General features: G+C 41.7%; 1 protein-coding gene across 4 annotated transcripts in view; it reads left to right on the top strand.

The window, feature by feature from the left end:
- The window catches only part of RNF152 (ring finger protein 152), a 77,603-nt gene extending 62,091 nt beyond the window's left edge, over window positions 1-15,512 (top strand). For 2 of the 4 annotated variants that reach the window (XM_022584343.2, XM_022584341.2), the window contains one exon: window positions 10,070-15,512. In XM_022584343.2, coding sequence (XP_022440051.1) covers window positions 10,220-10,831 — 612 coding nt within the window. In that variant the 5' untranslated portion in view covers window positions 10,070-10,219 and the 3' untranslated portion in view covers window positions 10,832-15,512. Of the gene's footprint in view, window positions 1-4,523; window positions 5,196-10,069 lie in introns of those variants that run through there. The other 2 variants (XM_030762013.2, XM_089895266.1) reach the window with 2 other exon arrangements.
- The last annotated feature ends 31 nt before the right edge of the window (window positions 15,513-15,543 follow it).

Here is a 15,543-nt window from a genome sequence, read left to right as displayed (position 1 = left end):
CTCTTAAGAAATAAGGAAATCCAAAAGGGGATATATGTATACATATAGCTGATTCACTTTGCTGTACAGCAGGAACTAACACAACATTGTAAAGGAACTATACTCCAATAAAAATTAATAAAAAAAGAAATATATATATATATATAAATGTTTTTTTATGTGTGAAAGTAGGTGAGTCTTAACAATTAGGTGGTTTTTAAAAAATTGAGCCAAGACTTTTCCTGCCCTTCCAGCCTTAAGATGCCTCAAATTAATGAAGCTCTCATTGTAAATCGTCCGCGTTCTTTGGCACTTTGAAGGAATGCTCCACATGTTTGGGAAATGTACCCAATGTCCCTTCTTGGCAAAGGTGAACCATCAGAAGATGCTTCTGTATAGGGCGGAGATTCACCTGGCCAAATCTAAATTTGTTGAGCTACTGAATGACTATGCAGACGAACACAAGAATTGTATCCAAAATTCAGACCATCAGGAGGCATTATCATGCTGTCTTTGTGACATTCCATCAGATGAAGGCTTGTCTTCAATCTGGTGCTGTCACAATGACTTCTAGAGTCATTGCTTATTTTGTTGAAGCAGTGGATCCATATTTTTAAGTGTGAAGAAAGTTTGGAACCCTATCTGTATGTTCTCACTAATGGTACTTGCTGTTGGTGAGACAAGCAAATGTTTGTCATTGTTAATGTTCTTTGCTCAACTCTCTTTCCTCCTGTTGTCTGGGAATAGTCATTCAAAACGACAATGCATCTGTAAGACATTATATTCCCTTAATGTCTTCCCAAATAACTATGAAAATATTTTGCATTCTGTAGCTTGACAGAAAACTCAGTTAAGATAACTCATGTTAGAGCAATAAGATGATTTAAGGATGGGTATCTCTGGAGTAATATACTGAATTTCTGGGATTAAGGACAGAGATGATGAGAAATGATGTAGATCTGAGGTCAGCAAATGATGTCCTATTGGCCAGATCCCATCTGTGGCCTGTTTCTGTAAAGACAGTTTTATTGGAACATAGCCTCTGCTGCTCCTTGACATATGGCCTGACTGCTTTCACACTTCGGTGGCAGAGTTGAGTATTTGCGGAAGAGCCTGCATGACCCTAAAAGCCTAAAAGATTTATCATCTGTCCCTTTACAGAGGAAGGCTGTGGGTCCCTGAAGTAGATGAAATATAATAGGAAAACATTAAAAAACAAATTGCCTTAAGGTTTCAGTGGTTGGAATTTGTGGTTGGGTAAGAAATAGGAGTGGGGATGCACGTGTGTGGTTCATATTATGAAAATGCAAATATTTACATAGGAAGTTTGTCAGGGGCCTTCAGAGGTTCTCTGTCTTCTGCACATGAAGAGCAGGGGCAAAGGGGACCCTCCACAGAGAGAGACCTCTGCTCCCCAGGGCACTTGCCTACTTGGACAGCCCCTCAGTCCTTAACTCACAATCTTGGCCCTGAAACATCCTCCCCAGTGATGATTTAATGTGCTTCCTTGGCATTGGGCTGTCTTTAGATATCGCAAGGTATCGCTGCCTTGCGATATCATCTTCAACTCCTGCATCTCTTGAGACTTGTGAGCTCAGAGCCACCTTGCTGTCTGGGATGATGCTGACGTGGGTCAGGTGGTGGAATGCTTAATCAAATAAAGGAAATTTCAGTGTCCTTCCCTCTGACTCTTCTTGCTCTCCAGTGTCTCTGAAGTGGAAAGAACAGTGGGCCAGCTTAGGCTCCTTGGGTTCCAATATCCTTTCTGGCTCTAACAGGCAATTATAGTTTTTTGCTAGTGGTTCTGTCTAAGCCCTATGCATGATCAATTGAATTCATATGATCACTTGAAGAAGAGTCTCCCTTTCAGTGCTTTGTCTACACTTCCCCTCACCTTTGCTTCTCTTTCCACAGATCAGGTTGCAAAGTCAGGGTCCTTGAGGGCAGAGACTCTTGTTGCCATGGTGACCCCAGTGCCTTGAGTGATGCTTGGCACTTGGTGGATTCCCAGTAGATATTTGTCTACCTCCTACTACATATTTTATCTTAGTAGATGTCCAGCCGTTGGGAAGACTTAGGATTTTTGTTTGTTTTCCATTCCTTTACTTTACTTATGTGCCTGGCTTGTCAGTTCCTTCAGCTCTACTCAGAATTCTAGGAGTTGGGGTAATTGATCTTTTCCCCTTTGCTGTTCCTGTCTGTCTGATGGCATCTTTTATCATCTCCTCTCTCCAGGGAGTCTGGGGATCCCCTGACAGTCCTTTATATCTCTTCTCTACCTTTGTGACCATCTGCAACTTTTCTCTTTGCTGTCATTGGGTGATCAGAGCACGTGAAGGTGAAGCTGTGTGTCTGATTGATTCCAGCATTAACCTTGGCCTCTCTATGAGCCAGACAGTTATGCAGGCTTCTGCTCAAGGGACAGTTGGAACCACCTTCACGTAGTAGCAAGTTTGGATAATGGGAATATCTTGCTTGAGCAGAGGGTTATTGATTAAACATAAATAGTTATTCCTTTGATAGTTGCTGCAAATTGAGGTTGTGGGCTGTTTCTTTTAGGGTGTTAGCTCTCTTTAGACTCATTCATTAAACCTAAGGCCTAAACGAAGAAACTTCTAATATGTAAGATGCTTCCCATTTATTTTAGATGCCCACTGTCTCACGTAAACCTTTATGAGATCATGGACAGTTAATATGTATAAATGATCTGTCAGATGTAATGACTATAGAACAAACAGCTTGACAGCTCTGTCATGTTGTTGAAAACCCAGGAGTGTGGTTAGCAGTTACTTAGGTCATAGAACTATTGTTACTAGAAGGGACTCTAGGGGATCATCTAGTCCAGTGTTCTTGGAGGTGAGGACACTGCAACTCATGGAGAGGTGATTTGCCTAAGGTAACCCAACTACTTATAGGCAGAATTAGAGCTAAAATCCTTACCTCCTGATTCCTAATAGTGATCATTATCTGATAGATATTAAAACGAGCAAAAACCAACAAAAACCAGTGGTTATTATCAGTCATGGCAATAATGAAATTTGGCTTTAATTCCTAAAAATGTCTTGGTTCCAATATACTTTGATTTTAAATATTCATCACCAAGCTGTGATTAGGTCAAATGCATTCATCTTTTCCCTACCTTGACTTAATTGAAATGCTCCTATGTAAGTACATCTCTGGAAACTGTGGTTCGGTTTCAGCTGCTTGGTTAGTTGCATTTTTGCAGCGAAAATATTGGCACGTGCAGAGGTATAGCCCCTACTCTGTGGGCAGGTCCATCGGGCTCGTGGTTGTGCCATTGGGCAGTGCTGGCAAGGCTAGCCCTTTGTGTGGCAAGTCCCCAGGCTGACCATGGTGTTCTGGTCTGCTACTCTTTGCCCATTTAACCAATGACCTCTCTATACCCTGCCTGCGTCTGCTACCGGGGTCAGTCGGCCTCCAACACCGTCACTGTCCTTTGCCCCGTCCCCCTTGGTCACCCAAGACTTTTAAGTAACCATTCTCACTTTCCAGAATTTTTGCATCTTCAAATACACAAACCATGATGCTCATAGGAGAAAACAGGGCAACTATTAAAGCTTGGCCCATAGAATTCTCACTTGAGATTTGTCAGAGTCCTGGAATCCACTGCCTTCTCCATGAAAATAGAGTGTAGTTATACCAATTGGACTTTACACGTATTAGGCAACTGTGTCCTGAAAGGGTTGCTCTCTGCTACCAGAGGACCAAAAGTCAGCCACACATCTTGTCACTGCCAGCCATTCCTATTCTTGCCGTTAATCGGAGAGTTTGTCAAGATCCAATATAACTAAATGGTCTTGCCAGCTGAAATGCCAGATTAAATGGAATTGTAATTAATTTCTTCAATCTCAATTCAAATATTTACATTTTCTTGAAAAATTAAGTAAATGACCTACGTCAGAAAGACATGCTGTTTTAAGAGAATAAGAAGAGCAGTATGGTGACTAGTTTAGTCTTTGACTTAGAGATTTTTCTCAACACAACCATTGAATTTAAGATCCTTGTGTAGACCATCAAATGGAATAATTCAAGGTCAGCCACATGTAATTAATATCAATTCATGTCACAAGGGGGGAGAGGCTTCATAGTTGATGTCACAGATGTGGATCTAAATCAGAACGTATGAAGAGTCTATAGTATAAACAGAGTAAAACTACCTGCATTATAGTCGGCGGGTTTCATATTCGAGAATTTCATATCCAAGGATACAGAGGGCCAGCTGCCCTAGGCTTTTTTTTTTTTTTTTTTTTTTTGCGGTACGCGGGCCTCCCACTGCTGTGGCCTCTCCCGTTGCGGAGCACAGGCTCCGGACGCACAGACTCAGCGGCCATGGCTCACGGGCCCAGCCCCTCTGCGGCATTTGGGATCTTCCCAGACCGGGGCACGAACCCGCGTCCCCTGCATCGGCAGGCGGACTCAACCACTGCGCCACCAGGGAAGCCCAGATTTTCTTCTCATTACCTAAATAGTCATCATCATTACTAATTATGCTACAGGAAATAAACTGGAATTCAGTATGGGCAGAATCAGTGTATAAATCAGAGCTGCTCTGCTGTCAAAACGACTTGAGTGGCTGAGCACAGAAGACAGGAACTGTTTTCCCCGTCTGCCTTTGTGTTCAGCCTGTGTTGTAAGGCCTACACTTACTTGGATAGAGTTGAAAATTGAGTTGTATAATCTAATTTTAAGGGAACTCAACACCAATTAAGTGAACATTACTTGGAACATAAATTCATGAATAAAATTGCATGTTGGTTTTGTTGAAAAATGATGGTGTGGCAGGTCTCGGGGCAGTGCCAAGAGGAGTGCTCGCCTTTCTCCGCCCAAGCTGTTGCACACAGCTGTACTTTGAGAGCCAGGAAGTGCCTCTGGGTAGACCACACCCGGCACGGCACCGTGTGGAGTCCAAGTCAGAAGGAAGGAGGGATTAGCACCAGGGCTCCCTGAGCCCTTCACTACCTGGCAGTGCCTGAACACACTTGACCTTCAGCCACAAACTCCATCACCCCTCATTAGCCAGTAAGGAAGCAGGCTCTAGAAGCTTTGGACTTGTTCCAGTGGCGCCGCTGGTGGTGACAAAACAGAGATTTGACCCAAGATTCTTTGAAGCCAAAGCCCCTATTCTTCCCACTCTGCTAAGCTGTTTTCCACAATTTTCTACGGAAGCAAGGTAACTAATGTGGAAGTAGAGAAGGGTAAGAAAGGAACTGGTGGTCACTGTTTCTATATTGGTGTCACAAAGTATTTTTTTGTTCCCAGCTCTCTTTACATAGAAGGTGGTTGCCCTGAGTGCCATTGTTAAGGACAGCTTTCTCCAAATTCATAAAATGGCAGGAATCTGTGCTTTTTTTTTTGGTACCCCTCCCCAATGTTTTTTTAATTGAAGTATAGTTGATTTACAATGTTGTGTTAGTTTCAGGTGTACCTCAAAGTGATTCAGATATATATACATATATCTTTTTTTTTTCTTTTGCAGATTCTTTTCCATTATACTTTATTACAAGGTATTGAGTCTAGTTCCCTGTGCTATATAGTAGTTCCTTGTTTATTTTAGTAGTAGTACTGTATAGTAGTTTGTGTCTGCTAATCCCAAACTCCTAATTTATCCCTCCCCATCTCTTTCCCCTTTGGTAACCATAAGTTTGTTTTCTATGTCTGTGAGTCTGTTTCTGTTTTGTAAATAAGTTCATTTGTATCATGTTTTTAGATTCCACATGTAAGTGATATCATATTTTATTTGTCTTAATCTATGAGTTATTTCACTTAGTATGATAATCTCTAGGTCCATCCATGTTGCTGCAAATAGCATTATTTCATTCTTTTTTATGGCTGAGTACTATCCCACTGTATATATATACCACGTCTTCTTTTTTTTTTTTATTTTATTTATTTATTTATTTTTGGCTGTGTTGGGTCTTCATTGCTGCATGCGGGCTTTCTCCAGTTGCTGCGAGCCGGGGCTACTTTTCGTGGTGGTGTGCGGGCTTCTCAATGCGGTGGCTTCTCTTGTTGCGGAGCACAGGTTCTAGGTGCGCGGGCTTCAGTAGTTGTGGCTCGTGGGCTCTAGAGCGCAGGCTCAGTAGTCGTGGTGCACGGGCTCAGTTGCTCCGTGGCATGTGGGATCTTCCTGGACCAGGGCTCGAACCTGTGTCCCCTGCATTGACAGGCGGATTCTTAACCACTGGGCCACCAGGGAAGTCCCATATACCACGTCTTCTTTATCCGTTCACCTATCAACGGGCATTTAGGTTGCTTTCATGTCTTGGCTGTTGTATACCCCTCCCCAATTTTGTCGTTTCTGCCACTGTAGTTCATTATGATCAATCTCTGCCCCCCACCCTCCATTTAACATTCACATCTTCCTATGATTTATAATATTATGGCCTGCTGTCTGTCAGTGGGCTTTAACAGTGAGGATAGATAAGAGCATTGGTCAAGATTCACCAGCAAACCCTGTGTTCGGTTTTTATTTTCTAAGAAAAAATAAATTCAGTACCTTGGGTATAAAATTAGAAGAATTTCACCCTCATTGCTGACACTTCGGGGATTTCTGTTTCCGTTCCACATTCCCCACCTCAGCGTCCGTACACTTTTTCCTTTCTGAGCTTCAAACACTACCTTCTGCTGGGACCTGTGGCTAGCAGACACCGTATTGAACAGCACAGACCAGACCATCTGGCTGTGAGCACCCTAACTTGCTTGCTCTGTCCTTCTTTTCTCAAATTTCTCTACTCTGAAAAGAAAAAGAACTGTTGCTTGATGCTCTTCCCTCTAAGCTATGATCCTATCGCCTGACATCACTCTGCATCACAGGGAACTCCAGCATCCTGCCAGTCTCCATCATACCCCTGGTCCCCTGCTGAAGTCACACCCCCAAAATGCTAGTGACCTCCTGGTCGCCCCACCTCAAGTTCTGTTCTCAGTGCCCACCGCTCATAGCCCTTTGCTGCCTGGAACTCTTTCATCTGGGGTATGTGCTGGGAGGGGTTCCTGGGTTTCTGCTTATGTCTGCCCCTATTCTTCCTTTTAGCCAGGCTTAAGGATAAGTGCTCCCTAAGGGTCTCTCTCTGCTCTGCCTGCTCTGCAATATCAGATCCATATATTCAGCTTTTTTTTTTTTTTTTGCGGTACGCGGGCCTCTCATTGTTGCGGCCTCTCCCGTTGCGGAGCACAGGCTCTGGGCACGCAGGCTCAGCGGCCACGGCTCATGGGCCCAGCCGCTCCGCGGCACGTGGGATCTTCCTGGATCGGGGCACGAACCCATGTCCCCTGCATAGGCAGGCGGACTCTCAACCACTGCGCCACCAGTGAAGCCCCTCTTTTGACTCTTTAACATCTTCCTGGATAACTGATTTCTTTTACCTTCCTAACCCCTCAAATGGAATACGGCCCGAACAGAACTCATCATCTTTTTCTTTGCCATCCCTATTTCTCTTAATAATACCAGCCTCCCCTCAAGACTTGACCTTGGACTTCTTCCCCCTTACAGCCTCATCGTCACATGTGGCCAGATCCCACTTGACCCCTGTAGGACCTGTCAGCACTTTTCAGCTCTTCATTCTCATCACCACTATTGACTTCAGCTACTCATTATCTCTCGTCTACTATTATAATAGCTTCCCAGCAGGTCTTTCCAGTCTATCCTGAATATAGCTACCTAATGAATCATTCTCATATTCTTAACCTTTCTGATGTTTTCCCATTGCTCACTAGAAAACCCCACATCCTTGGCACTCGAGGCTGTCCACGGTCTGTGGTCTGTGGTCTGTGGCCCGTGCCTGGGTCTGATCACCTCTCCCCTTCCTGTGGGCCCTGCTCTCCCTGGCTGGGCCTGTGGGAGGGTGCTTGCCAGTTCTGTGAGAATTCTGTTTCTTTAAAAGGCATCTGTATCAAAGACCTAAACTTACAAGCTAAAACTGTAAAACTCTTAGAGATGGCATCTATAAGTTACTCTTGTATTAGAAAAAATCTTCTAGCCAGTGTCACAGCTAGAGTATAAAAATAATTCCTTACTTGCTCACCCCTTTTCCTTTGCTCATGCTGATTTCTGAACTTGAAAATAACCTGTCCCTGATTTTACATGTCTGAATCCTCTCCCTAATCCAGATTCTTCACTGAGCCGTCCTTTATTCCTCCAGCTCCAGTAAGGCATGCATCACTGTATTTCTATTATAACTATTTACTCGCATAACTATTTAAGTACCTCCAGTCTGGGAGTTTCTTATGAGTGGTGACAAGGTCTTTGTTACAAGGGAAAAAAATAAATATCATAATGCTTGACACATGGTAAATATTCAATGAGAATTTGAATGAATAAATGAATAGAAGAGAAAATATATTCACTAGTTCATTCTTGCCTAACTTTAAATTGCTTAAGAGTAGTATTTGGGTCTGATTCATCTTAATATCCTACCATGACTAGCTTTGTGCATAACAGACACTCAGTAGATATTTCTTTTTTATTTTTATTTCCTTTTTCAGCTTTATTGATGTATAATTGGCATATTAAATTGTAAGACATTTAAAGTTGACATCGCAGTAATCTGAAATATGTCTACATTGTGAAAGCGTTTCCAACATCTCACATATTTATCTTTTTTTTCTTTTTTTTTGGTGAGAACATTTAAGTTCTATGGTTAGCAAATTTCAATTATTCCATAACTATTTCTTGAATTAGTGGATAGATGAGTAGTTGACTATATTAATAATATGAGCTTTCTGAATGCTATGTTACTATATTTTTACTTTCAGTAACTTAAGTGCTCTTACTACAGCTAAAATATTTTAAAATGTTTCTCTTCTGATTGTCAACATTTTTATCAGTGATTATTTTTGACTTTAAACTTTTTCTGCATGTTTAATTTTGATTTTAACAAATCGTAATCATTGGGGAGGGGTGCATTCTTAATTTCACAAAGGAAATTGGAAAGAAAAAGAAAGTTCACTTTTTAAGAAGAATGTGAAGGAGGTTTTCTGTGTTATTAGCTCCTGCTTCTGGGTGTAGGTGGGGGTCTAGGACTGACAATTATTTCTGCAATAGTGGTTGAATAGTTCTTTCCAGAGTCATCATGGCTCCATTCAGAGACACATAATTTGGATGCTTTCAATAGGAAGCAGAGTTGGGCAGCCTTTATTAGAACACTTGGCGGGGAGGTGGGGGACGGGGCGGGGGGAGGTCCTCAAACTCCAGTTAAGTTGAACTAAGTTATTCTGCCTCCTGTCAATACCAGAAGGCTAACATTCCTCCTTCTTCTCCTCCTACTTTTTTTCTTTTTTGGTGAGGCTGCCTTACCAGTCTTCTCTGACAATAATGGTTGATTATGATCAGTGAATTAACAGTATTTGCTTTTGGTCATGTTAATTGATGCAAGCCCAAATAATAATGAAATTAAAAGAACTGACCGAAATGTAGTAGTGATCCTGTGTATTTTTGTGACCCCTACTGCATAAAGGTTCACTGTTGTTGTTATTTAGGGGTTATTTTGTCTCTTTTTAAAACCAACTGACAAGAATTACCTTGGTTCAGGTGATTTGGTGGAAAAGATAACAGATGCCTGCATGTGCTTCTTTGTTGGCATCATTTTAATTACCTGTGAGAGAGGAACAGTCCTAACCTATATCAAGTGAGCGAGCTAGTTACATGAAATACCTGGATTTGTAAAGTTGCCCGTATCTGGCAATGAATAGTTACAGGAAGATAATAAGTAGAGTCAGAAAAAGAAGGTCAGAGGACCTAAGGAAAGAAATTTACTTTTAGGAAATGCTACAAACTTATTGGAAACGAGAGAATTTCTGCAGTGTATTTAGAAGAACAGTCCAGAAGAACAATAAAGCAGAAAGAGCAGACTCCCTCTGTATACCCCATAGAGATGTTTATTTCTTCAGAAATAAGCAAAGTATTCGCGGAGACAACTCATTACTGTCCACTGGACATTATGGGAATCCTACAGTCTCACAAGTGGGAAACTTTACCCTTTTGACCTGGTGTCAAGACTTTTGAGCAGTCGTATAAATCCATCTCAACTTGTTTGAAGTAATTAAGTTGGTTTGCATTTTTTGTCTCCTTCAGAAATGAACACGCCCGAGTATGCTAGATGCCTGTGAACTCCCCGATCCCCCGGCAGCTTTGGAAAGACTGCAAGAAAGAAGGTGGCGGAGTGGTGGACTCTGAGAACAAGCTCCTCCCCCTCGGCCTTGGCCTTCCTGCCCACAGTCCACCATGGAGACGCTCTCCCAAGAGTCTTTGCTGGAATGTCAGATCTGCTTCAATTACTACAGCCCCCGGCGAAGGCCCAAGTTGCTGGATTGCAAACACACGTGCTGCTCGGTGTGCCTTCAGCAGATGAGGACGAGCCAGAAGGACGTGAGGTGTCCCTGGTGCCGGGGCATCACCAAGCTGCCCCCGGGCTTCTCCGTGTCCCAGCTCCCGGACGACCCCGAGGTCCTTGCCGTCATCGCCATCCCGCACGCCTCCGAGCACACCCCAGTCTTCATCAAACTTCCGAGCAATGGGTGCTACATGCTGCCCCTGCCCATCTCCAAGGAGCGAGCGCTGCTGCCCGGAGACATGGGCTGCCGTCTGCTGCCCGGGAGCCAACAGAAGTCCGTCACCGTGGTGACCATCCCGGGAGAGCAGCAGCCTCTGCAGGGCGGGGCTCCGCCCGAGGCGGTGGAGGAGGAGCCAGACAGGCGGGGCGTGGTGAAAAGCTCCACCTGGTCTGGGGTGTGCACTGTGATCTTGGTGGCCTGCGTCCTGGTCTTCCTTCTCGGCATCGTGCTCCACAACATGTCTTGCATTTCTAAGCGCTTCACTGTGATATCCTGTGGCTGAAGAGGGCCACGGGGAAGTCTCTTGTGGGTGCCAACTAGCGGTTGAGCAGGTGTTGGTGATGGATCGCGGTGAGGAGATGGAGGGGGCCACGCTGATCATTGGGTGCCGAGTGCTGGCCTCTGGGCTGCCACTTGATTAACCCAAGACAGACACGAAGGGCAGAATGTGAGGTGTCAGCAAGATACCAGGCAGAGCGCTCTGATTATTGGTGGCAACAGCTTCCAAGACGATCGCATGCATCCTCATAATCATGTATTAAATGACTGTAATTTATGATTTCTCAAAATCATGTTGCCAGATAGACCTATTCTACTTAGATGTTAAACTGTGGAAGTGCATACAATGTGATCTTTTCTAAATGTGGTAGATTAAAACAAAGATGCTATGTATACAAGTAGAATTAAATCTGAGAATCCATGTAAAAATTCAGTGATGACATGCAGTGCTGGTTTCTTTCCTTTTTTAAAAAATGAAACCCAGTCTTCATTTAGTTGCTAAGGCCTTTTATACTTTTTGAATGGCACCCAAATTAAAATAAGTTAAGTGGACAGTTGTTTTTTCAGGAAGATATTTGAACAAGTGTTTCCAGTGTGTTGTGTTTTGTCACGTACCTCCATTTTTCTTCCCTTGTAATTAGAGCTCGCTATGTGTTTATTAAACTGAAAGCCCAACAGGGGAGCAATAAACTGAGTAATAATGAGAAATGCCTAATCCCACAGGAAACCTACATGCCAATTTTTCTCAAGCCATCTCACAAAATAAGAATTTTAAATGTAAATATTGTGTATTTGTGGGGGGGGGTTGTGTGTGTGGGGGTGTAATTTGATTTACCTCAGGTTTTGAATCTTTTCAGAAGAATCCCGGGAGTAAGACTTTGTGGGCATGAATGAGTCCGGGGTCTGAAATGATGGCCACCTCAAGGGCACCGGTACCCACCCAGCGAGGTGTCACAGACACGTCACTTCCAAACTTGCTCCTCTTCTATCCTGTATTCTGTAAGGCACTAAGGGAGAGTAACAGAAGATTCTGTCTTTGCTCCCAGTTTTGATGTATTGTAACAGCCATGAGTGTTGGTAAACAATAACAAACTTGGACTGGCATTTTAAGACAGTCCATGATTATTTTTTGAAGGAGATTGTTCCATGAGAGTTAAATCATTTTGAATTCCAGTTTCCTCTTGTTGGTATAAGTGAGACTATCTCTTGTATTTCAAAATGTGTTTTCATTGAGAAAAATGGCAAGGTGAACTAGCAACTCACATTCCTAGTTTAAGTGGACCAATTCTTCATAAATTCTCAGACGTTCTTAAATGTGTAATGGCCTACAGATGCTCATGAAGAAAGATCTGCTGGTCTTAAGTGATAAATTTCTATCCCTGAATGTGTGTGCGTTCAGACATAGCTGTGAGCTTTACAGTTCTCTTCTAGTTTCTCTTACGGAATTCATGAAGCAAGTGGTATGTGCCAAGGTCCCCACTCATAAATATGTCTGTTTATGTTCCAGTGAATCCCTGAAAATAGGGGACAGAAAAATAAGCAGTGACTGGCTCCAAAAAGTAAGGCTAGAAAAAGCCCTTAAGACTGAGATAATTTAATTTACTTATATGCTAACTGTTACCTTCAAGCAGCACAAAATATGCACATTAAAGTGATGGAATTAATGAGATAAAATGACAATATAATGAACAGAATCCCAAGCTAACCCTGTTCATTGACATGAGGATTTGATATAAAAATATGAACATGGGTTTTTCAAATCTTTCCAATTTGTCCTTAGACCTTTAGGAAATGTATTTGAAAGCTCAAACTAGAAATTAGGTTAAAATGCCATTTTATTGTGTAAGCTATTGGGCATTATACAACAAATAATCTAGGATTTATTTAGTATTAATAATTTAGGTATCACATTAGCTGAATGCTATCCTCTATTATGTAACCTAATATACTGTTGGGTTAGTTTCAATTTCTCAAACTCCCAGGCTGCCTTGATGCATGTCTGACCTAATTTCTATTCCTCTTGGGAAAAAAACCCCACAGAAATGTTACATTAAGAATTCTACATTTCAAATGGACTTTACCCTTGCAATATTAAGTCATGCCATTTTCAAATTAATTTTGTGAATGATGTCTACATATGTTTATGTCCGGTATGAAATGACCAGCCCTGGAGTGTAGTGTGTGATAGAATTCTACATGGTCTGTAGGTTATATATAGACACTAACATATGTGATGATACAGTGCCCTGTGTTTCTTAGTGCAAAGCTGTAGATTACAAATGTCCATGTACCTTTTACTTAAAAACAACCCTGTGCTAGAGCTGCAATTAAGCAGTGCAAAATTAATCGGCTCTATGATAGATTCTTGACGTTACAATTTAAGGTACAATAACAACCAAAATCAGAATTTTTCGTGTGAGTCTTACTGATACTGATGTAAGAACAATTGTTTATGTGGATTCTGCCTGCAGTTATTTATTTGTGTACCTGCTTATCAGGGTGTGCAATCCTGTGCGTGCACGCGTGTGTGCGTGCACATGTCGATGTGATGTCTCAGCCTGCCAGATAGGATTTTTATAGGCTTAATGATGTTTAATGTTATTTGGCATCCCATTGCTCTGGCCTCTTTGGCATCCCATTGCTCTGGCCTCTTTGGCATTTACCCACGACACTAACAACTCATCTACCCCATGTGACTCAAGTCCAGTGACACAATCAGCCAGAATTCACAGTTGCACATCAATGAAAAAACTCACAACTGAAAGCACAGAAAGCTGAAAGCAACCTCTGGTGGCTTCATTTTGTAGATGAGTCTGCTGGGGTCCCCAGAGGTGCGAGCCCGTTTGTCATTCTGCAGCAAAAGGGGACCAGAACTTTGTACTGCCGTTTCCTCTTGCTGCTTCCTAGACCTGTCGACCTCTCTGTTGGCCTATGATCTTTTTCAGGGAGGATCAATACCCTTTACTAACTCAACTATTAAGTTTTTTGTTTTTGTAGATTTATATATTCACTTTAGTTAGTATCTACCTCTCCGGGAAATGAAAGGAGTGTTGATTTAGGGATGAGTACAGACAGTTAAAGAGAACCATGTGATTTGAATTTTTTTAATTGCAAAACATTGGTTCCCCCCCCCCCCCACTTGAGCTATAAAGGACAGTGAGTGTTGTGTAAATAGTAAACTATAAGAAGCATGAATTTTCATCTTTATTAATGATCTTGACATAAGCAAGAGAATGCTGAATATGCTAAGTAGAGCCAAGTATGCTATCAAAAAGCATTGTCTTTGGAACATTTTTGTATAATGACCTGGGGCATAAGTTGTGAAAAGGCAAATGGGTTCTCATTTCCAGTCATACTTTATGATCAGAAAGCTATAAGGCATTTCCTTTAGGAATATAATTAAGTTTAATCTTGCACATGACTTGAGTGGGTCCCTTGAAGGTTAAAACCGTGTGCTGGTGCAACCTTGGGATCTTCTAGATTGACGCTGTTCTATAGAACTTTCTGTGATGATGGAAATGTTATATAACTTATGCTGTCCAATACAGTAGCCACATTGGGTGTTGGGCAACTGAAATGGGATTAGTCTGAGTGAGGAACTGGATTTTGTATTTTATTTAATTTAAAGTTATTTAAATAGATGCCGCTCACATGTGGCTGGTGGCTATTATATTGGACAGTGCACTTCTGGAGGGTTGTGCAATGGAATCTAGCATCAAAATATTAATGGAGTAAGCAGAGTAAGGCGAAGAAGACAGTTTTTGGTTTAGTAACATGCAGTTGGCTTAAAAAATATATGATCTCAAGTATGACAGTAAAAATGCATCAATTGCTCTTCAGGGTTATTACTTAGATACTCTGGGCCAAGGAATAATCAGTGAAGCTTAAAGAGTGCTCGATAAAGCCCCCTTTTCTGGGATCATTAGCTGCATGTGAATCTGTTGTCCAAAAATAGTAGTTAGACAGTAGCTCTAAAACGTTTGACTTGCATGACCTGTACTGTGAAATTGTGTTTAGGGTCTTGTGACCAAAAAGTAAATGTTACAGAAAAAAAAAGAAAAGCCTAATGAAATCCCTCTTTCAGGGTCTTACCCAAACGCCATCATTACATTAGTAAGGTATGAAATAAAAGATCAAGCATGTTTTGCAGTGTTCACGGGGAGTGTTTTTGCTTGCCCTTGAAGTCTGCCAGCTCGTCATCGTATTTGAGATGGGCATAGGTGGGCATCATTTTTCAGATGCCAGACAAAAACATAGGTACTATTTTTAGAGTGAGATTTGACATTGTTTTCGTCCTGTTTGGTTTTTTTAGTTATCACTGAAAGAATCGAAGATTTGAAGCCTTGCACAAAGACACTTTGTTTTACGTTAAAAAAAAATTGCCCGTGGAATTTAAAGCCTTGAAGGTTATTAAAGTTACTAAAATTGCTTTTTAAGTGAATAAAGGGAAGTAGAAAATTCAATTTGAGATATATTTTCATAGAAAGATCAGACTCTTCCTGATAGTACAGTATTTATTCCAGTCTAGATTTGGTTTTATAGAGTTCTCATAGTTTTATTTGAAAAGCTATGCTGTGTCTAAATTGGTTAGTCTGCTTTTCATTGTCCAAAAATACTGTAAACCAAATGCATTTGCTTCAATTTAGCAAAATTGGGTTGATTTTTTTTTTTTTTTTTATAGAGAACTCATCAATGGGCAGGGCTCTTTAGTTCATC

This window comes from Delphinapterus leucas, chromosome 14 (assembly GCF_059928025.1).
Source record: "Delphinapterus leucas isolate spDelLeu-1000000601 "Yukka" chromosome 14, BTC_Dleu_Yukka2, whole genome shotgun sequence".
Taxonomy (NCBI): Eukaryota; Metazoa; Chordata; class Mammalia; order Artiodactyla; family Monodontidae; genus Delphinapterus; species Delphinapterus leucas.
The sequence above is the reverse complement of the archived record's forward strand: the minus strand, read 5'-3'. Positions and strand labels throughout refer to the sequence as shown.